The sequence below is a fragment of the Panthera tigris genome, chromosome F2 (assembly GCF_018350195.1).
Source record: "Panthera tigris isolate Pti1 chromosome F2, P.tigris_Pti1_mat1.1, whole genome shotgun sequence".
In the NCBI taxonomy this organism is placed as follows: Eukaryota; Metazoa; Chordata; class Mammalia; order Carnivora; family Felidae; genus Panthera; species Panthera tigris.
Genome location: NC_056676.1, coordinates 80,324,438 through 80,345,085, shown reverse-complemented (window position 1 = coordinate 80,345,085; position 20,648 = coordinate 80,324,438). Strand labels below are relative to the sequence as shown.

General features: G+C 61.6%; 1 protein-coding gene across 1 annotated transcript; it reads right to left on the bottom strand.

Moving 5' to 3' along the window:
• Positions 1–13,155: 13,155 nt before the first annotated feature.
• On the bottom strand, positions 13,156–16,912 carry LOC122234970 (homeobox protein CDX-1-like). The gene is made up of 2 exons (XM_042973209.1): positions 16,815–16,912; positions 13,156–13,661 (listed from the first exon to the last, which is right to left on the bottom strand). Exons 1-2 carry the CDS (start codon positions 16,879–16,881, stop codon positions 13,183–13,185), a joined length of 546 nt encoding a protein of 181 aa, XP_042829143.1. The 5' UTR covers positions 16,882–16,912; the 3' UTR covers positions 13,156–13,182.
• Positions 16,913–20,648: the final 3,736 nt, after the last annotated feature.

Below are 20,648 nucleotides of genomic sequence, written 5' to 3'. Positions count from 1 at the left end.
AGCCTCACCCCAGGCCGGGGCTCCCTGCCCCACTCCTGCTCTCACCCTGCCCTGTGCCCATACCTAGCAGCCAGGTGACCCTTTAAAAACGTCCATCCAGAGCTCCCCATGGCCAACGAGGCCTCCCACAGCCTGGCCCCTCAGCGCCTGTGCACGGGACTGCTCACTGTCCCCTGAGTTCATGCCCACGTCCGCACAGGCTGCCCCTCATGGACTTTGTCCTATGGCCACCTGTCCTACAGCTCCCATCTCAGTGGCCTCGGCTCCTGGCTCCCTGACCCACACAAGCCTCCCCACCACATGGGCTCACGTCCCAGCCGCCTGCCCTACGTGGCCTGGCCCAGAGCCTGCCGATCGCAGAGATCTTGGGTAGCTGCCACCGAGTGGCCCCGCTGTCCTCACCCTACCTCCATCCGTGTCCAGCCTATGTGATCCCCGTGGGGGTAGGGGGGCAGTAATTGGCGGGTGAACTTTGGGGGTTCCCGGACCCCCGGCTGAAATCACACAGCACCGTGACGACCCAGATGTCCCACGCCAACTGCTCATCCCGGCCACTCCCCCTGAAGTCAGCCTGCGCGGCTCCTTACTCCTGGCACGATGACGGGAACGTGCCCCCGAGAGCCTGTCCCTGCCTGTCCCTGACACAGAGACCACCGGCCCCTCCCGGCCCACCCGGAAGCCGCCCCCCTCCCGGCCCCTCAGCCCTGCTCATTCGGCCCGTCTTCCGTCTTCCCTCTGCCGGTCCGATCCAGCCTCCGTCAGCAGCCCGAGCGAGCGTGTGGGGATGAGAAAGCGGTTCCCTTGGCAACGGCCGGGGAGCCAGCACTGAGGGGGAGTCACCGGAGAGAGACAGTTCTGCGGAGGCCTGAGCCGCCGACCAGAGTGGGGTGGGGGGGACCCCACTGAAGAGAGCCGGCAGGGAGGGTCACCAGGCACCCTTCAGAAAGGGGTCACAGGCCTGGGCGTCGGGCGGGCCTGGCCACAGTCCTCATTCCCCGCGGGGCCCTGGGCAGGACAGCTGGCCACTCTGAGCCTCAATTTCTCGAAAACAGACACCAGGGCCTGTTCCATAAGGTTCACAGGAAGGTGTCATTCCCAGTGCGATCGGGGCCATTGTTAGAGCCTCTACGAATGCCGGGTAGAAGGTGGAGTTACCCCATGTTCCAGACACAGAGAGGGGCCCCCAGGAAGAGCCCACCAGGGCCACTGGACTGCTGGCGGTCGGTCTAAGTGCAGGTCCCTTTGATGGCGGGCTTGTCCCCGGCGCCCTCCTGTTGCCCGCCGGCCTGCCTTCTGTGGCCCCTGGACCCAGGCCACAGAGACAGGGCTGACGACCTGGTTGCCGAGGCCACACCGCACAGCCAGCAGGGCACGGTTTGTCCGGGGGGAGAAAGGCCACTCAGCGGCCGGGACCCCACCCAGAGCCTCACCCAGGACGCTTACACACACAGGCAGTCAGGACCCAGACTCTTGCACTGGCACGGGCAATCTGAAGCAAAGGGACTCCGGTTTGGGGCTGTGCGTGGGTGTGCACGCCTGGGAACGTGGCGTCTGTGAGCCAAGGTCGGTTCCAGGGCTTTGACCTGTGCCCCCGCGTCAGTTCACATCACCGGCCACTCTCTGCACAAATGTCAACTCAAAAGAGGCCAACGTCTCCACGTGAAGCGGGTTCTGACCCCGTGCGTGCCCTGAAAGCATCTTGGGGACCTGCTCGGGGTTCCACAGGCCATACTTTGAGAACCGAGGGATTAAGGGATGCTCCGGGAGGGCAGGGATCTTTGTTCTGGTCCCTCCTGGCACGGCGCCTGGCATGCGGAAGGGGCTGGCTGAGTGAGTTATCACCCCCGCTCACACGTGTGGAATCCAAGCCCAGAGCCTGGCGATGTGGGGCCCAGAGCCACACACCAGCCTGGACCCAGGCCTCCGGGCTCCCCTCGGGCATTCGCCCCGCTCTTCCTGTGCCCGGATGCTGGGTCCCCAGTGCCTCCTTCTGCCCACTGAGGCTCAGCTGCAAGGTGACATCATCAGGTACCCCCTGCAGCCTCCATCCGTCCTCCCGGCCATCACCACGGCCCAGGAGCATCGGCAGAGGCGGGTACTGGGTGGGGGGGGGGGGGGGAATGTGGCGTGTAGGGGCTGCATTGCGTCCACGGTATGTCACCAGGACCTAAGGCGTGCCAGCTCACAGTAGGTGCTCAGAAAATGCCCACGGAAAGACCGAGTCCACCGTCGTGAAGAACTGAGCCTGAGGGCCCCGGGTGGCTGGTCCCGGGCAGACGCACCCAACACCCTGTTCTAAATTCACCTGCGGTCACTGCTGACCGCACGGAGCACTGCCCACGTGAGCATGTGGGGACGGAGGACCGGGGCGGTGGGGGGAAGACAGGACGCACCTGTTCCTTCTTGGGGACCCACTGCGTGCCTGACTCTGCTTGCTGCAGGAACCAGGGGCAAAACTCCCAGGAACTGCTGCCCCCAAGGAGCCCTGCCAGGTAGATGCTCACAGTAGATGTCGGAGGAAAGGCCTGGGAAGGTATGAAAAAGGTATGAACCATTTTGAAATTCCGCCAACCCCTCAGTTCTCCCTAACAAGCCCACCCTCAGGAGAAGCCATTTTACCAGAAGGGAAATACCCACCTGCAGCCCCCTGCAGCCTTTCTGTCACACTTGGGGGCCTGGGGACACTAAGAAGCGTGCATGCGCTCCCAGCCCAGGACACAGGCTCGCCGAGGGACTGAACCCCTACAGGGCCGGGCTCTGTTTACGGGTCACCCGTGTGCTTTCCCTGTCACTTACAACCGCCACATGAGGGAGGGGCATGGTTGTTAACCCTCAAACAGAGGAAACCTTGGCACAGAGAGGTTCTGTAGCCTCCCCAAGCTCACACGGCCAGCAAGAGGAAACATGCGGAAGCCTCTCTACCCAAAGCCCACTATCTTAGAACACACAGGCAGTGTTGGAACAGAGCCCCAGGCCCCTGCCCCCGGCCGCACACTCAGCAGAACTCCCCCAGGAACATGGGGGTAGGGAAGCTTGGTGGCCGTGGGACTGTCCCTGTCTCACCCAGGGACCCCTCCCTGCGTCAACCCCTCATCCCTGCCCAGCTCCGTCCCAAGACTGACCGGCCTGGCCTCCTGGGAGCCACTCACCTTGGGGCCCCATCTTGGAAGGACCCTGTGCAGGTCTCGGTGAAGTTGAGGGTGGCCGTGCTGACCAGGAGCTCACCTCCCAGAGCTACTGTCTCATCATCTGTGAAAGGAGGGAGGATAATCCCTTGGGGGGGGGGGGCGGGGAGGTTGGAGGAATCAGCCACGCACTCCCGCACGGGTCAACTAAACACACACACCACAACAGTGACAGTGCCGTCTGCCCCCAGCGATGAGACCGCAGGTTCCTTTCGGGGAAGCAGGAGGGAGTGTCACGGGCAGAGTGTGGGGAGACATTCTGGTGTCTGGAAAGCCAGGGGTCACGTCAGCCATCAGCAAAGGAGCCCATCCCAGCACACCTTCCGGAGGCCTAGATCACCTCCCTGGGCCCACAGGACTTTCCTGCGTGCTCTGACCCACCACACTTACCTACCCTGGGAGCTGAGGTCAGCAGTGCACGAGGAAGGGCTTAGTCTATGAACATGATCAAGGCTCAGTCCACAGCTGGGATCATGGATCAGAACATGGCCAGGAACAGGGCAGAGTGTGTAACTGTGGTCAAGGCTCAATTAGTCCCCACGGTCAGGGCTCAGCCTATGACCTCGGTCAGAGTTCAGTGTTTGACTGGGACCAGGGCTCAGTACATGACCAGGATTAGACTCAGTGTTCAACCAGGGATCAGGGTGCATTCTCCATCCAGGAGCAGGGTTCAGCATGTGAGCCAGGTCAGGCCTCAGAGTGTGACTGGGGTCAGAGGTCAGCATGTCGCCGGGGTCGGGGCTCGGGCCTTACTGAGAATGGGAATGAGCTCAGTGGAGCCATGCCAAATCCCTGCCAGGCTCGGTGTCTATGTGGCCATCCGTGGAATGTCTATAAAGGGGAGAACTCGAGAAACTGGCTGTCGCTTCTGACAGAAAACCACACTTGTTTTGCCTGATTTTTTTCTCCCTTCCCCTACCCCCGGCCCAGCCAGGCAGCAGGGGAAGGTGTAATTAAAAATCAGGTTTGTTAACACGAGCACGACGTACATAATATTTAAAACATCCAAACGCCTTTAACTCGCTCCCGACGTGCGTTTGCTCATTAAGCAGGAATTTTTTTACGGCAGCAACACTGCAAATAGCTCTTATTAAAATGCTCAAAACGCCATCTGGTCCTTCGCTGAGACTCTGAGGCGTCGCGGAGGTGGCCCAGCCTGCCTGGGGACTCGGAGATTCCCGGCAGAGCGGCAGGACCAGGGTCCCCACCCGGGCCCCCGAGTCCTCTGGGGGTCCTGTCTGCACCCGGGCTTTGTGTAATCCCATCGCACAGATGAGGAGACAGAGGCCGGGGCAGGGAGACACGTGCCCGGATCGGCACGGCTAATAAGAGAAGACGCCTGGCTGTGAGCCTGCATCTTCCTGCCTCAGAGGCCCAGGCTCTGTCCTGGGAGGACGGGGTTCGATGAGAGGCAAGGATCCAGGGCAGCCTCCCCGACCCACGGGGCTGCAACGGAGGACAGGGGATGGGATGGAAGAAGCTTGGCCGGCACTGTCCGGATGCAGGGGCCCGGCTCTGTGGATGGGGCGGGAGTCTGCTCTCTCTCACCAGGTCACGGCCACGGGGATGTATGGAAAATGTTCTACAAACTGTCCCCTAGGATGAGGAAGGGCTGCCAGGCCTCCCGAGATGCCCCTGGGGGCTGGGCCGTGTCCAGGGGGCCGGGGCCGAGCGTCTGGACGGGAGGTCCTCCGCTCCTGCCCAAACTGCGGGCGCTCAGGCTCCAGAACTGCTGGGGGTGCGTCTCCCGCCCCAGAGGAGCAGGGATCCAGGCTAAACCTGCCCCATGAAGGCCCAGGGGATACACCAGCACCTCCTCGAACGCAGGCCAGTCCCCCACTGTTCCTCCAGCCCCTCCATTCGCTGGGCAAGCTCCACCCCCCTGCCCCTGCTTTGGGACTGACACGCAGAGAGGACTGCCCACCCGGCCCTCAGGGGGTTTACAGGCCCGCACCCACGGCAGACATCTCCAGGGCGCAGGTCCCCTGCACGGACAGGTGGCATCCCGGCCCTTCTCCGCACTTCACTGAACCCCCAGCCAGCATCGGTCACAGTGGGAACCTGTCTGCCATCCCCCAGTGACATGGAGGGCAAGAAATGGAGCTCCTACCCCAGCCTGGGGTTCTGGAAGGCGGCTTCCCCCCCCAACACACGGGCCGCAGAGCATTTGCTTCTGTGCACGCGCACACAGCCTCAGCCCTGCCAGCAGCAGACGGCATGTGACAGAGTGACAGTCACTCAGAGTGGGAATGTCCCTGGAGAGTGAGCCTTGGGGGATCCCAACCTGGGGTGTGGGAGGACCCAGGGAGGTGGTCTAGAGGAGGTGCGATCGGGACACTACGGCAGCAGGGGGGTGCCCAGGGTATGGGGGTGCGGTGGAGCCAGAGACTCCCCACATCCACGAGGAGACGGGCCCCCGCGGGGAAGCGGGTCCAGGGAGGACAGCCACCACACCTCACTTTTGGGCCACGTGTGGGGCTTGCAGCTGTACGTCCAGCATCACAGCCCCGGGGCTGAGGCAGGGGCGGAGGGGTGGGGGGGGGGGGGAGGCGGCCTCGACAAGGCTCGAAGCCAGGGCAGAGCTGGTGGCACCGGTGTGCCACAGGGAGGGAGAGACACAGGGAGGCACGAGGGGCCCGAGCACACTGTGATGGCTCTGCCCACGCACCCACCCCTCTGCCACTTCTGCCCCTTCCTGTGGCCTTGCAGACACAGCTGTCCCCGAGGAGGCCGTTCCCCGTCAGGAGCCCCAGGCAAGTCTCCCCGAATCCCGCTCGGCCTCAGTTTCCTCATCAGTAAGAGGGTCCTCAAATCACAGAGCAGCAACAGAGAGGGGCTGAGGGGGCGGGGCTTCCAGAATTGCGAAGTTTGTTTGCATACAAAACACACGGCCAGCACAGGTGCCCCGACACACACACACACACACACACACACACACACACACACACATATGCACACACATGCACGCCTGTGTGCCCGTACAGACACACGCATCCACCCTACCAAGCCCACCAGCATTCACAGGCAGGTGCACCGACACAAGCGAGTTCTTGCACACGGCACTCGGAGCGTTGCACGCTCATCTTTCTCACGCCCCAGTCTCCACAGGTGTGGCCTCCATCAGGATTAACAGACGTGACACACACACCCCGATTATAAGAAGATAGCGACCCGGTGCTGCACTTAACTGATGGGGGACAGGCTCCAAGAAAAACAAGGCACATGCAGAAACTCCTCTCCACTGTCCCTTTGATCTGTCCTCTGGATTCTGGTGGGTGAGCCTGCCCTGGAGCCCAGCCCGCACCTGCCCGGGACTCGCTCTGCCACCAGCCCTCTGGCACGGGCCTCCAGAAAAGCCAGGGGAGACCCGACCCTGGTGTGCGAGCTCAGATCTGGGCCTGGGGCTTGGCAAGCACACGCCTCCCCTGCCCCATTCCCAAGCAATAAGTGGCAGTTTTTAGAAAGTGTCAACTTATTCCCAGCTGTTGTTGCCAAAAAAAGGAAAAAAAAAAAAAAAGAAAGAAAGAAAGAAAGAAAAAAACCCTCCTTGGTTTCAAGGAAACTCACAACAACTTCAGAAAAACGCGTGAACATGATGAATGTGCTCATTTCCCTGAAGATTCGGCAAAGGCCAGAGGCCCCACGTTTGTCACATGCGGTTGGAGCCCCTGGCAGGGGGCCGGGGCCGGGCCTTGTCCGGGTCTGGCATTGCTCCTTCCCGGGCAACGCCGAGCTTCCTGAAAGGAGCCATCCTTTATTCCCCTTTATTCCCAGGAATAAGGCTCTTGACATAAACGACTCCCGCTAGCAATTAGCCGTGATTAATGTAGAGCTTCACTGCAGAAGTGGAGGAAGTTCACAGTTCCCGGGAGGAGGTGGGCGACAATCGCATATTCATGGATCTGGAACAAATGTACGTTCAAGGGGAGTGGGGGAGGCTCCTTGGGACTTTTTCCAGCCCTAGCTCGGCCTGGGAACCAGCTGAGACGTGGGCGTGGCCCTGACGACCGACCGGACCGGGGTCAGCGGACTGCGGCTCGCCCGTCCACACGGGGGACTCCCCGTCGTCGGACACAGCTGCCCAGAGCCCTGTGGCCAAGACCCGGATGAACCAGACCTGGGCTGAGCATGGACACACACCCACGCCTTCGGCCCCCACGGCGGCTTAATACCGCACCATCCCCCAGCTTCACAGCCGAGGACGCCAGAGCTCAGAAGGTCAGGGGGCCTGGCCACCGCGCAGGGCCGGCACCGGGAGCCAGGAACCCGCTGGGTCTCTGTCCTCCCGGTCACCGTGGCATTCCTCAGTTTCCCCAACAGAGCGATGGGGGAACAATGGGGCCCCACCGGTCTGGTGCAGGATGCTCTCCGGCCCCCCTGGCCCCCATCTGTCCCCGAGATTGCTGTCAAGTCTCCCGTGTTGGGGAAAGAAGGGATGCTGGGGCCGGAAGTTCCTCTTCTTAACGTCATTTCGGGGCTCAGTGGTGCTTGGTAATTAAAGGGCCACACAAGAACTCGCCACTCCGGCAACGGCCCAGCCCCGGGGACTGAAACAGACCTCAGCGGGTCCTCCAGGGACAGTCCCCACCCTGCAGAGAAGAACCGGGCTCCGGGACAGGTGTCAGGGGGCCCATTTCTCAGACGAGAAGCCTGAGGGCCCCCCAACCCGAAGGGCTCCACGCACCCCTCTCCAGGGTCGTTGAGCCACTCAGCCTGCCTGTTAGCCTGGAGGCCTTCGCCGTGCAGAGAACACCTCTTCAGCAGGCTCCCACCTGGGCTCGTGGAATTCCATGCCTCCCCCCGCCCCAGCCCAAACTTGGACGTCCCGGACTGCTCTCCTCCTCCGCTTCCCGTCCAACCTTCAGGAAACCCTGCGCCCACCCACTCCGCTCCAATCTCCAGCCGGTTCACCCGGATTCTCCTGGCAGCTCGGCCTCCGCTTGTGCCCGCCCCCAAATCTATTTCAACTCACAGCAGACAAACAATCTTTCTAAGCCTTCCAGACCTTTCTTCCCAACCTTTCCTGCATTGTGAGTCCACACACCCAAGGGGCCCTTTCAGACACTTTCCTGATTTGCCGCAAGAAATTTTCACCCACAGATGACGCATATACCTGTCTGTCCTGTGTGCACGTCTGTGCCGCACACACGAGGAGGAAGCCTTCTTCGTCCCCAAGAGGCAGACTGGCGCCGCCCCCACAAGAAGGCATGTTCTGGGGCTCTTGAGTGGTCCCTCTGCTCCAAACCCACCAGGGGACAAGCCGCTGGGGCCTCGGGACGGTGGGGGAGGCCACCATCCCCAGGACCACCAGTCCCCAGGGCAGAGGGACTCACACTGGCAGGAAACGCTCGAGCCCGGAGGGGACGGATGTCATGGCACCGGGACTCGGGAGCCAGCCACGGTCACCCCGCCATGCAGAGGGGGTGGGGGGAGGGGACCGGGCCCACCCTGGGGAGTTCCGGAAGGCAGGAACCGGAAGCCTCTGGTGAACTATGTGAGCAACCACAGGGAGTTGCTCTGGCCGGCCCACACCCAATACCCCGGCGCCTCGACCTTGACGGTAAGCCCTTCATCCGGGCAGCTGCCTCCAGCCTCCACCAGCCCAGGGCTCATTGTCATTCCAGGCCAGCGCCTTTCCTGAGGCCGAACAGGGGCGTTATCCAACGGGGGAGGGACACAAGTGGGTCCTCACGGCGACTCAATTAATCCTCCATCGGAAATTCTAACACAATCAATTTGGGGAGCCGGCCGACATCATAACACAGTAATTAGGAACAACTTTCAACTCTCGGCTTCCTTTGAAGATTGTAATTGCAATTAATTAAACATCTTCGCTGCTCCTCAGAGTCTGTTCCAGAGGAAACCAGAGCAGAGGCGGGGGGTGGGGGTGCCCCGACCCCTGTTCTCAGCAGCCCAGGAATCAAGCGGGGAGCTGCCTCCCTTAAACATCAAAGGGTGTGACGCCCCCGTTTCCCTGGGGAAGCCCGAGGTGACTCTGAGGTAGAAGACCCAGCCTGGGGGCTCTGAGCCCCACCCTCCCCCGCAGGCCCCACCTGCACCCAGAACGGGAGGGGGGACCCCGGCCCTCCGCTCAGCAAGGCCGTATTCACACATTCGGAGATTACCAGTTGGGCACCCGTTATTGCCAACAGGGCCCCAGAAGCAGGGGCTTCCCCGGTGAACCTGACAGGTCACATCCCTGCCCTCCAGGGGCCGTCACCCCAAAGGTGATGCTCACCAAGCGCAAGGCTGCTGGAAGTCACCCCGAGCAAGGCAGTGGGAGGAAGGTGTGTCCCCGGGGAGGAAGAGCCAGCCATCTCAGCCCCAAGGGCATCAGCAGGACCCTGGACAGAGGAGGGGTGACCACGCTGGGTTAAGACAGGGCACGAGTGACTGTCCACTCTCCCAGTGGACACAGCTGTCCTCTCTCTGTCGGGCTCCCACTGGGCCAGGCGGAGCCCAGGGACCCGACCGAGGAGATCCACACCCCCCCACAGCCCACAAGGAGACCCCGTGACCATGCTCCCCCTCCCAGCTGAGGACCCAAGGCCCCGGGGGAAAAGCTGGCCACGGGTCGCGAGTGAGGAGGTGACTCAGTATCCCAGCAAGGTCTGTCGTCCCCAAAGCCTGCCTGTAGCCACCGCCACCCCAGCGAACACCATGCCCCGTGTCACAGCAGTAGGCCTCTGACACAACAGCCACAACATCCCAGCACAGACCGCCCGGCCTGATTCTCAGAAGGGGGTAGTGTCTTCTGGCAAATCAGTGGGAGGAAGGTGGGGTGAAATGTTGCCACCCGGATCCAGGATCTGGAACCAAAAAGGCGTTTCCTTCCAATTGACAAAAATGACTACGAGTGTCATTCTTAGAATTCTAGCCCCAGCTGCTAAGACTTGAAAGCCAGCCAACCGAGGAGGACAATAAAGCCACACAGGAGAGGCACACTGACCCACAGGATGGTGCCTAAGGACAGTTAGAGCAATCGGGCCACAAATGTGCTCTGAGCATCCCAGCAGCCAGAGCAAAAAGGGCAAATTGAGGGCTCCATGGCTTTCCCTGTGCAATGAAAAGAGGCAGGAGAAGCTGAGTCCCCAGAGCAGCTCTCATCTAAGGGACAATGGGCAGGGCGTTGTCCTGCTGTCCTCCCAACCCCCAATCCCTGAGCTCCTTGATGCAGGCAGTGTCTTCCCTCCCTGAACACTCAGCCCCAGAACTGGACCCAGTACTGAGCAGGTGCTCAAAAAACAAATTAGATTCTCAACCCTGCTTTACACTAATGGGCAAACATTCATTTTTCTGGCCGTGCTTCTCCATGGGAGCAGCATTTCTAACCGGAAGAGAAAAGGTGTGATTTGGCAGAAAACGTCAGCCCTGGTGCTCACACCTCCTGACTGAGTGGACACGGTGGTCGTTCCCCATCTTCCCTGACATCCTCCCCCTACCTAGGCTACCACAGTGTTCCGGGCCTTAATTCTTACAATCCAGCCAAGGTAACCCCACGTGCTGGCCACGGGGATTGGTTCAGGTAATGCAGGGCTGAGCCACTTAATGCATGAATCAAACCTTGAGACCTTGATCCAACCTTACCTGAAGCTCAGTTTATTTCTGGACCCTCCAGATACATAAGCCAGTTTTGAACCTTTTGTAGTTTTTAAGCCCATTGGAGCCAGGCCATGGTTTTAACACAGAGTTCTAATAACACATGGGCTTGTGTCCTTGGACAAGCCCTGTCCCCTCTCTAGACCTCAGTGTCCTCACCTGTCTGCTGACCTCAAGGAAGCGCAGAGAGGATGAGGTGACACTGTGCCTGTAAAAGGGACCCGAGAACCCTGCGGCCACGTAAAGACGATGGCTCTTCGTCCGTCCCTGTGGCTCCCTTCCAGCGCACGCGGCTCTGGTCTCGCAGCCCCTTCCTGCAGCCCTTAGACCCTTGAAGCTCTTTTTTCTTGCCCAGCCTTCGCCCACGCTGTCCCCTCTTCCTGGATGGCCCTTCCCCAGACTGCACAGGCCTGGCTCCTCCCCCAGAGTCCACGTGCCTGGCTCCTCCCCATTCTTCCAACCTCCGATCTCCCTTAAATGCCACTTCCTCCAAGAGGCCCTTCCTGACCACCCTGTTTTAAATACCATGTGTCCTATTCATTTTCATCCTAGTACTTCTTGAACGTTTCACTTTTTTTTCTTTTTCAACCTGTTTGTTTCTTCCCTAGAGGACTCATTTGGGGGTCTTTGTCCTCTAGGGCAATGCCTCTCACACTAGTGGTGGTAAAGGACCAGCGTTTTTATTCCCAATCTGTCCTTGACTAGTAGTTTCATAAACTACATGGGAAGTACATTTCTAGGAGATTTTTCTACTTGAAACACTAGATAGAAACCTCGCTTTCTTGTTACTACACTCTATCGTCATAAAATTTCTCTGTCGACTTGTTTCAAGAGTTTTTAAATGGTAACTCCATCTCTGCGGTTTAGTGAGAGGGGCAAGCTCACACACCCCCACCCAGGGCAGGCTGAACCCCCAGAGTTACCGCCCCAGGAGGCAGTGACACATCCCTGGCTTTCTTGCCCCTGGGGCGGGACAGTGCTGATGCCCTAGGGGGATCCCCAGTCGCCCAGAGTGTTCACTTGCTGGGTATCACGCCTCTTAACTGCTTCTTTCCTTTCTCTGTCACCTCCTCACTCCCCTACCTGTGTGTCACCTCTCAAGTAAACTGCACGCGACCCCATGATTCGGGACAGCTTCTGGGTGAACCTAAACAATCAATACATAACATAGGAGATCCAATACCTAATGTCATAATTGCTGTCGCCCTATTGTGAGCCAAATGCATAAATATTACAAAGTAAGTGTTGTGCATCTCAATGAAATGGAAAAGACAAAATCCACAGGCGGATGGAGGCTGGGGGGGGGGGGCGGGGGGGGCAGGGATCTAAAGGAACCACCAGTGGAGGAGAGTGAAGCTGGACGCCCCTCTTCCAGAGCCCAGAGACCTCCTTCTCCTCCAGAGGTGAGCATTTCCTGCCACCGGTTCTCCAGCAAACCAAGTGAGGCTCTGGAAAAACCATTCTTGCCCACGACTGGGAAGCTAAAAATAACTCCCAGATCAGAAGAAAGGAGAAAAGAACTCTGATTCCATGGCACTGGAGTAAGAACGCACCCTCCCAGCACACCTGGACTATGCCAACCCCCACAGGAAGAGACCCAGGCCGACCGTCCGTCTGGGCCCCCGTGCAGTGGCTGTGCCCAGCTAACAGCCGGCCCGCAGTAGACAGGCCTCTGCCAGGGCTTGTCACCCACACAGGGACATGCCCCTGGGATGGAGGCCGGCTCACCAGTGGTTGCTCTGGCTCCCAAGAGGCACTGGGGGGCATAGTAAGAGGCACCCTCTCTGCCCAGAGCCAACAGGGGAGGACAACAGGGGTGCAGCAGTGGGGACTGTGCCCCCAACCTTCCTGTTTTGGCATCCCTCGGGCCTCTCCCCCACCCGCTCTGTACTCTCTCCACTGCTGGGGGGTGGGGGCTTTCTCTCTGCCCTGCTAACCTGCTGCCCTTCCCCTCTCCCAGCTCCCCAGAAGCCGCTCTGTCTTGGAAAACGGAAACACGGCTGAACTGGACGTCGGATATATGGGGAACCAGATCCCAGATGCTACTTGGGACAGCCAGGACCTCGGTGTCCTGATCTGTGGGATGGGCACGCTACTCCCCACCACGGGGCCGGGGCTAGGATCCCAGAGTGTAGGCACTGTGAGTGGAGGGCCGGCCGCCAGCATCGCCATCCCAGGTCCCGTCCCTTTAGCCTGCCCGGATGCCATCGCGATCTCACTCCTTCACTCACTCCCCTGGAGACCCGTGTGGCTCCCCAGCAGCGCGGCTGACCAAGCCTGGCCTGGGGGCAGGGCCCAGCCCCTCGCCCTGCTCCGGGGGTCCAGCTGCCACCGTGTGTCCAGCAAAGAGCGTGGGCTGGCGAAGCAGAGAAACTCTTTATTGGCCTGGGGGCGCGGCCTAGCCCAGCCTGGGGGCGCCGCCAGGGGTGCCAGGGGTGCCGGGCTCAGGCCCCGCGGGTCCCGGGAAGGCGGCGCCGGGCCCAGGCGGGAGCAGCATCAGGCCCGGCCGGGGCGCGCCCGCGCTGGCGTAGCTCAGGGCCAGGCGCTCCAGGCGCCGCTTGCGCACCGCAGCCTGGGCGGTGGCGTGCAGGGGCCGCAGCAGCGCAGGGGGCGGCGCGCCCGGGCCTCGCAGCAGGAAGTCGAAGCCCGCGCGGTCGTGCGGGTCGTAGAAGAGCGGCCCGCGGGCCGGGTCGGGCCCCGGAGGCCAGGCGAACGGGAAGGGCAGCGTGAAGTCCTCGGTGAGCACACGGATGGCGAAGTCGTCCTCCTTGCCCAGCGCGCGGTAGGCGCGCCCGATGCCGCGGAAGTGCGCCGCCCAGAGCTGCGCGTCCCCGCCGTAGATGTCCGGGAAGGGGGGCTCCGGGGCCGCGGCGGGACCTGCGGGGCCGTGGCCGCGGGAGCGACAGAGGGCAAGTGGCCACGTGTGCGGGCGAGGAGAGAGCGAGGGACCCCGAGAACCTGCCTGGGGGCGAGGAGGGCCTGGAGGGCAGAGGTGGGGTCCCGGGACTGACACGGGAGGCGTGAGACAAATCCCCGAGGGGACGGCGCCCGGACAGCTAGGAGGGCAGAAAGGCACCGAAGGGTGCAGACAAGAGAAGGCCACTCAATACTGCTTGGGCGGAACCTTCCAGGCAGGGAGGAGCCTGGGGAGTTTGGCAGGGCCTCCTGAACGGGCTCCGGAGGCTGGGCTGGGCTCACAGACTGCAGCAGATGGGGCAGGGGGTGATGTGGTCACTCCCAGTACAGAGTGGACTGTGGGAGCCCAGCCTGGAGGTCGGATCTGGGCCCGGTGAGGACAAAGTAAGGACACTGCCAGCAGAGCACTTAGCTGGGAGGAAACAGAAGGGCAAATGCCAGACCTTGCAGATGGAGGTGGGGAGGAGCTGGGGGTGACAGCCGGTTCCCAGCCTGACACCGTGACCCTGGACCCAGGGGGACGAGCAGCCCCAGGGGATGGAGGGATCGGGTTGGAGGGTGAAATGGTTCTCTGTCTGTTGGAAAGCCTCTGATGGGAGCACAACTTTCCTGGGCTTCAGTTTCCCCTTCTAAAAATTGGGAACGATCAAACCTGTTGTGCCACCCTCACAAATGAGATGGCATTGCTGAACCTACGGTGACACCTATGGTGTCACTGGACAGTGACTTCCTAGCTCAGCCCCAGAGATGCCCCAGAGCCACCGGCACCCGGTGATAGCGGGAGTGGGCCTGGGCTGTGGGCGAGGCCAGAGGGGCACCCAAGTGGTCAGCACCGTGGACAGCTCCCGGGCCACCTGGCGGGGGGCCTCCCACCGCCTCCGCTGAAAGGTAAATGTCTCAGCCCCCCAGCCGGCCTCCGGGCAGACTTCTTGGGAGAGCCGCTGGGGTTCAGTGCCAGTGGCTGTGGGGTGTTGCAGTGAGTCGGGGTGAGAAACAGCTTCAGGGGAGGGGGGAGTTGGACGCAGCCCCCTGGAGAGGAGCGGGGAGGGCGCTGGCACACCCAAATGGATGCCACTCTCTGACTGGCACTTGGCCCGGCGAGCCTGGTTGTTGCGTGTGAACAGGTGAGGTGGTAAGGGCAGCAGCAAGGGGACCATGTGGCGGCCAGGGCAGCCATGCAGGTGAGGGGCTGTGCCCGTCCAGAGCAGTGGTGGGAAGTGCTCAGGCCGCGAATGTGGCTTGAGGAAGGAAGGGCAGGGTTTGCTGATGGAGACAGTTGGGGGGGGGGAGGGGGAGGCGAGAAAGGGAGAACACGCTGGGCCCAAGCAACCAGAGAAAAAGGAGGTGAGGTGGGGTGACTAGGAGAGGAGCAGTTTGGGGCAAGGGGCCCCATTTGGGGCAGCTGGTTGCCTTTGGACGGGCCAGGAAGAAGAGGAGGGGAGGACAGTTGGCTTTGAGTCTGGAGTCGGGGCAGGGGCTCCAGGCTGGAGCTAGACCCCTGGGATATGGAGCTGGGGCAGAGCGTGGGAAGGGATAAGGGCCTGGGGCCCCCTCCTGTCAGCAGGGCCAGGGAGAGGAGGAAGGGCAGGCAGTGGTGCGGGAGGAAATGCGTGGGGCTCCAGAGGGCAAGGAGGAGGGGAGCTCCTGAGCCCAGAGCTGCCGATGACGGGTCCCATCAGACGAGGCCTCAGAGCTGCCCCCAGAGTCTGGCAGCGTGGAGGTCACGGTTGACCTTGAGCAGAGCTGCTTAATGAAGGGCGGATTCCAGTGGGCTCGTGAGGAAAGACTAGGAAGCAGCAAGTATGAGGAGTCTTGCTATAAACAGGGATCAGAGAAATAGGGCGATAGCTGAAAAGGACATGGGGCCAAGAGATAGGATACGACAGCAAGCTTTTACGTTGCTGGAAAGATCTAGCAAGGAGAGAAGATGTCACGCTAGTGGAGAGGAAGGGTGGGGGTGGCCATGAGTGGGCAGGAACGTTGGCCTGGCCGGGAGCTGGGATGGGGCGTCACAGGAGCCTCCGGGGCAGACAGAGCCGTGGACACAGGTGCAGGTGGGCAGGTGCCCGTGGTGCTGGGGACCCGTAGGAGTCCTCTTCCCATGGCTTTGGGTTCTTGAAAGAGGGAGCAGGGCCAGCAGCCGAGTGTGAGGAGGAAGGGGGGAGGTGGGGGCCTGGAGCGAGGGAGACATGGACAGAGGGAGGAGTGCAATGTGAAGACCGAGGCCCCTTAGGCTCGCAGTCAGGAATTTGAAGAGCATTAGTGGTTGAGTTTATCCCCAGCTCGGCTCAGCTGTATGGGTGCAGGCGGGGCGGGGGCGGGGAGTTGGGGGTTTGCCAGGCTGGTACAATAAAACAACAGAGGGCCCAGGGAAGGGGGTGTGTGTGCGGGTGTGACAATCACGGCAGAGCTGGATGAGCAGAGGAAGGGAGGGAGGGAGGCAGGGCAGGTGGGAGGAGGAAGAATGTGCTGGAAACAGTGGACAGCGGCTCGCCCCTCAGCTCCCGAGATTCCCGGGAAGGGGGTCAGGGCCAGGCTGCAGTTTGGATGCTGGCAAGGCCAAGGGCATGACCAGGGCAAAGGTGGGTGTGGGGGAAAGGGGACAAGTGCTCGAGGGGAGTCTGGGGAACCGAGAGGCCAGGGTGAGGGAAGGAATCACCGAAGCGATGGCCACAGAGATGGAGAGAGGGTCAGGGCCGGAGTCCAGAATTCAAGGGGACAGATGACTGCCCTCTCCAGTAGGGGTAGGAAGTGTGGACTCCTGAGGAGTGGGGGTCCAGCACTGGGGTTTTAAGAAGGCAGTTGGGGGGGGGGCAGAGAATGATCTGGAAGGGGCCCTGAAGAGTGAGGAGAACCCTGGCCCACCTCCAGGCTCAGGGGTCCAAGGGTGGCAGGACCCCTGGGAGGGCTGCAGGGCAGCGGTCCTAGAGGAAGAAGGGGCTGTCAAGGGTGAGGTCAGTGCCCCCACTCTGGCCTTGTCCTTCTGTGTGACCTTGGCAGGGCCCCCACCCAGGAAGAGGGGGTGGGATGGCTGCTTCCTCTCCCACGTTCTCAGAGCCCCGGATGCCAGGGACACCCCTTCTCCTCCAACCCTCCCCCCGCCATGTGACTCACCGGGAGGAGCTGCAGGAGGAGGGGCCAGACCAGCCGGGCTGGGGGCCCCGGAATGAGGGGAAGCCATGCCCGCAACCTGGGGGTCAGGCTCGTTTACCTGGCTGCCCAGGACACCAGGGGAGGGGCCTTCTGAGGGGGAGAGAACCTTGCATTTAAAGGGGCCCCACCTGAAAGCGGGCTGGGGCTAGGAGGGAGAAGGGTCAAGGAGGGTTGGCGGCCCCCTCCCCCTGCACCCCTGCGGCTCACCCCTTCCTGCTCAGGAACAATCCGACCCCGCCCTGGCACTCAGACACCTCTCAGCCCCTCCCAACCAACCCCCCCGGCTCAGGGCCCCCACGCCCCTTCTACCCCTGTTGCACAGCGCAGCCTGCTGTCCACGGCCCCCACCCTGCACGCTCACGGGGCCACAGAGGCCGTAATCCAGCCGGGACGAGCCTGGCCAGCCCGCAGGCAGCCCGCGAGTATTCCCAGGGTCCAAGGGCTCGTGGATCAGTGGCAGCTCCAGCATCCCCCCTGAAATGGGTCCAACCAGGCCCCTGGCCTCAAGGGACCTGATGAGTTCGAGTTCCCTCAAAATGGACCCAAGCACCGGTAGGGGAGTGGGGACATGAGTCATCATAGGGCAGGTAGCCCGTGACACGTGCATGGTGTATGCGGAGGGCCTCGGGCCCGCCTCACAGCGCCCCCCCTCCCCGCTCTTGGAAGGTTCACCCTGGGGATGCGTCACCCCCAGCACTGAGGCCGTTCTCAGGGAGACCGGAAAGCGCCAGACCCCCAGCCTCAGACCGTTACGTGAGCAAGAAATGAACTCCCGTCAGCACCGAAGGTTGCACGTGCCGAGGCCCGTGTGTCATAATGCTCAGCCCACTATTGGAAGAGCACAGCGACAGGGGGAGGAAAGGGGGTCTTCTGGAAACCTGGCCCCTTGGCCACTCTCAGGTTCGCTCCTGCATCTCCACACCTCCGCACCACCCTCCTCTACAATGCAAACCCATCCTTCAGGCCCTCGCTCACGCTGCCTCCTCCAGGAAGCCCTCTCTGCCTGTTCCATACCCCTCAGAGACCCCCAAGGCCCAGCTGGCCCTCCCTCTGGAAGTCACCGGGGACTCTCCCTTCCTTGCTTAGAGACCTTGGGTCCAGCGCCACCCTCCGGCCCAGGAAGGTGCATGAGTGAGAGGTTGGGGAGGCCACGGTTGCCGCGGCGAGCGCCTGTTCCATCTCGTCGCCTCCTGGGAGCCCCCCCGCCAGCGGGCCTGGACACCTCCTCTAGCCCAGAGCCCTGGCGAGGTCAGCTCAGCCCCAGCGGGAGGGCCTTGAGCCCCCCTCCCCCAAATGAACTGCACCTCACTGGTTGCCACCACTCTCAGAAAAGCAGCTGAGGAGGGGGCAGGGCGGGGACGGGGTTCAGGAGCGGAAGCAGGCCTCACTCTCCGCAGGCTGGGCCAACCACATTACCTCCCTGGGCCTCAGTTTCCCCATCTGTAAGACAGGGCTGAAACCGCCTGCCTGCACGTCAGTGAAGAGTTAGGGTGCGGCACAGGAGGGGGTATAATGTGGCAAAGCGGGAACGCGACTGGTCACAAAGAACTGCCCCCTCCCTGAGGACCGGCTTCCTGACCGCCTCGTGACAAGATCGCGGGGTTGAAGCACCTCCAGTCTGCCAGCCGACGGGACTGAGGCTGGAACCCTCTCCAGATCTTTCCTGCAAGCCCTCGTGTGCGTGTGCCACTCACTAACGTAAAATGACAGAACTGCCCGTACTCCTCCAGCCGGCAGGAGTCGGAATCACGCAGTTCCGCCCCGGGTACCCTCCAGTGTGGGCCCAGAGCACAGCCGTCCCCCCCGACGGTGGCTCAGTGCCAGGACGCCCCATCGCGTGTTTCCGGGGTCTAGGCCCTGAGTGCCCCTGCGGGGTCCTGAGGAACAGCGACCGGGTGCCCGGTCGGCCCCCACACGGCACAGTACCCTCCTCCGGCACACCCTGCCTCCCACCCACCAGCGCCTCCTGAGCCCCCCCGCCAGGCCGGGCCCCGCTGGACAGGGCGGCTGAGGGCCTGGCGCTCACGGCACCCGTGGCGCAGGAGCACAGCCAGTCGTAGGCCTCTGAGTCCGCGCTGGGCGAGTGGGTGCCTGGACGTCGCTCGACAGGTCACGTTTCCCATCATCCCGTGCTCCAGGCACTGGGGCCACTCAACGCCGGCTCTCGGGGCAGACGGCGGCTCTGGTGGCGGCTCAGCCATCCGTCTCACGGGGTAACAAATACAGGAGAAACAAACACCATTGCTGCTGACGTTCTTATTGTGCGGACCTTCACGGGGCGCCTCTGTGGGCCAGGACCCCATGGTGTACTAGTCAGGGTGACATGTAAGCCGTGGTAACAAAGAGCCCCCGACACAGCAGTTTCGATGAGACGGAGCGTCGTGTCCCAGGCCTGCAGACAGCTCAGCTCCACAGGGCGCCCCCCAGCCCCACGGCCCCCCCCCGGCCGTGGCTGCACCCCCTCGGTGGTGTCCCCGGGAGGGACGTCACACCCCATCGTGTCCCAGCCGGGGAGAGGGTGAGGGGCAGTCCAGGTCTCCAGCCTCCTTGTGAGAACAGGAGGGGAAACTGCCCTCGGTTCTCTCGTTCCAGGGTGAGACTTAGTCACGCGGCCCCTCCTGGCCGCAGGAGAGGCTGGGAAATGTCGTCCTCACCTGAGCCGTCGGGTGCCAGCATTTGGAGTGACAGAGTCCAGTCTGCCACAATAATTAAGACAAGACCAGGTGTGTCTTAGCTGGGGCTTCCCAGAAGCACCCTGTATTCCTTCCTAGGCCTATTCTAACAAGTTGCCCCCAGACAGTGTCACTGGGACGGAATCAACGTGTCCTCAGAGCCGCGCTCCCTCCAAAAGCTCCAGGAGAGAATCTGTTCCTCGCCTCTCCCAGCTTTGCAGGTGGGGGGGGGGGGGGCTTCTGGCATTCCCTGTTTGTGGCCACGTCACCCCAATCTCTGCTCTGTGGTCCCGCGGCTTCCTCTTCTTTCTGTGTATCTAAACTCCCTCTGCCTCTCTCTTAGAAGGATTCGTGCGATTGCACTTAGGGACCACCCAGAAAATCTGGGATAATCTTCCCATCTGAAGATCTCTAACTGGATCACAGCCGCAGAGTCCTGTCCTGCTGTATAAGATAACAATTTCCGGTTCCAGGGATTTGAGCGTTGACATCTTTGGGGAAGGGGTGGGGGGTGTTATTCAGCCTGCCACTGGACGTTAAGGCAAATGATTTGAGGACGCGAGGTCACTTGAGACGCAATCCCAGGGCACACTGGAGGGGATGGAAGGAGGCTGATCGGGCGCGTTATCAGGCAAGTGGTTCTCTCGGGGAGCCGCCAAGGCTCGATCCCACCGGCTGATGACCTGGCACCTGCAGCCAGTGGCCACAGAGCCCCTCAAAGAAGATAGGCTGGGACTGACACACAGAAATAGTGAGTGCCCAGGTGATGTGGGAGGGGAAACAGTCATCTGCAGTCCCCGCCTTCAGGAAGCTTGCAGTCTAGTTGGAGAGATAGATAAAAGACACGGTAAGTCAATAAATAAAGAGAATTATCAATTATGATAAGGCTAGAGAAGGAAATTGTCAGGGAGCTGGGGTGGGGGCAGGAGGTGTGGGGACACCCTGTGTACTATTCTGTGGACAGAGAGAGTCTCTTGGGGGAAATAACATTGAAGCTGAGGGTAAGGGCAGTATAGCACGTGAAGGGAGAGGAAAGAGAGTCTGAGAAACCCTTTACCTATGCAAAGGCCCTGTGGCAGGAAAGACACAATGTTTGAGGAACAAGAAATAGTCCAGGAGGCCA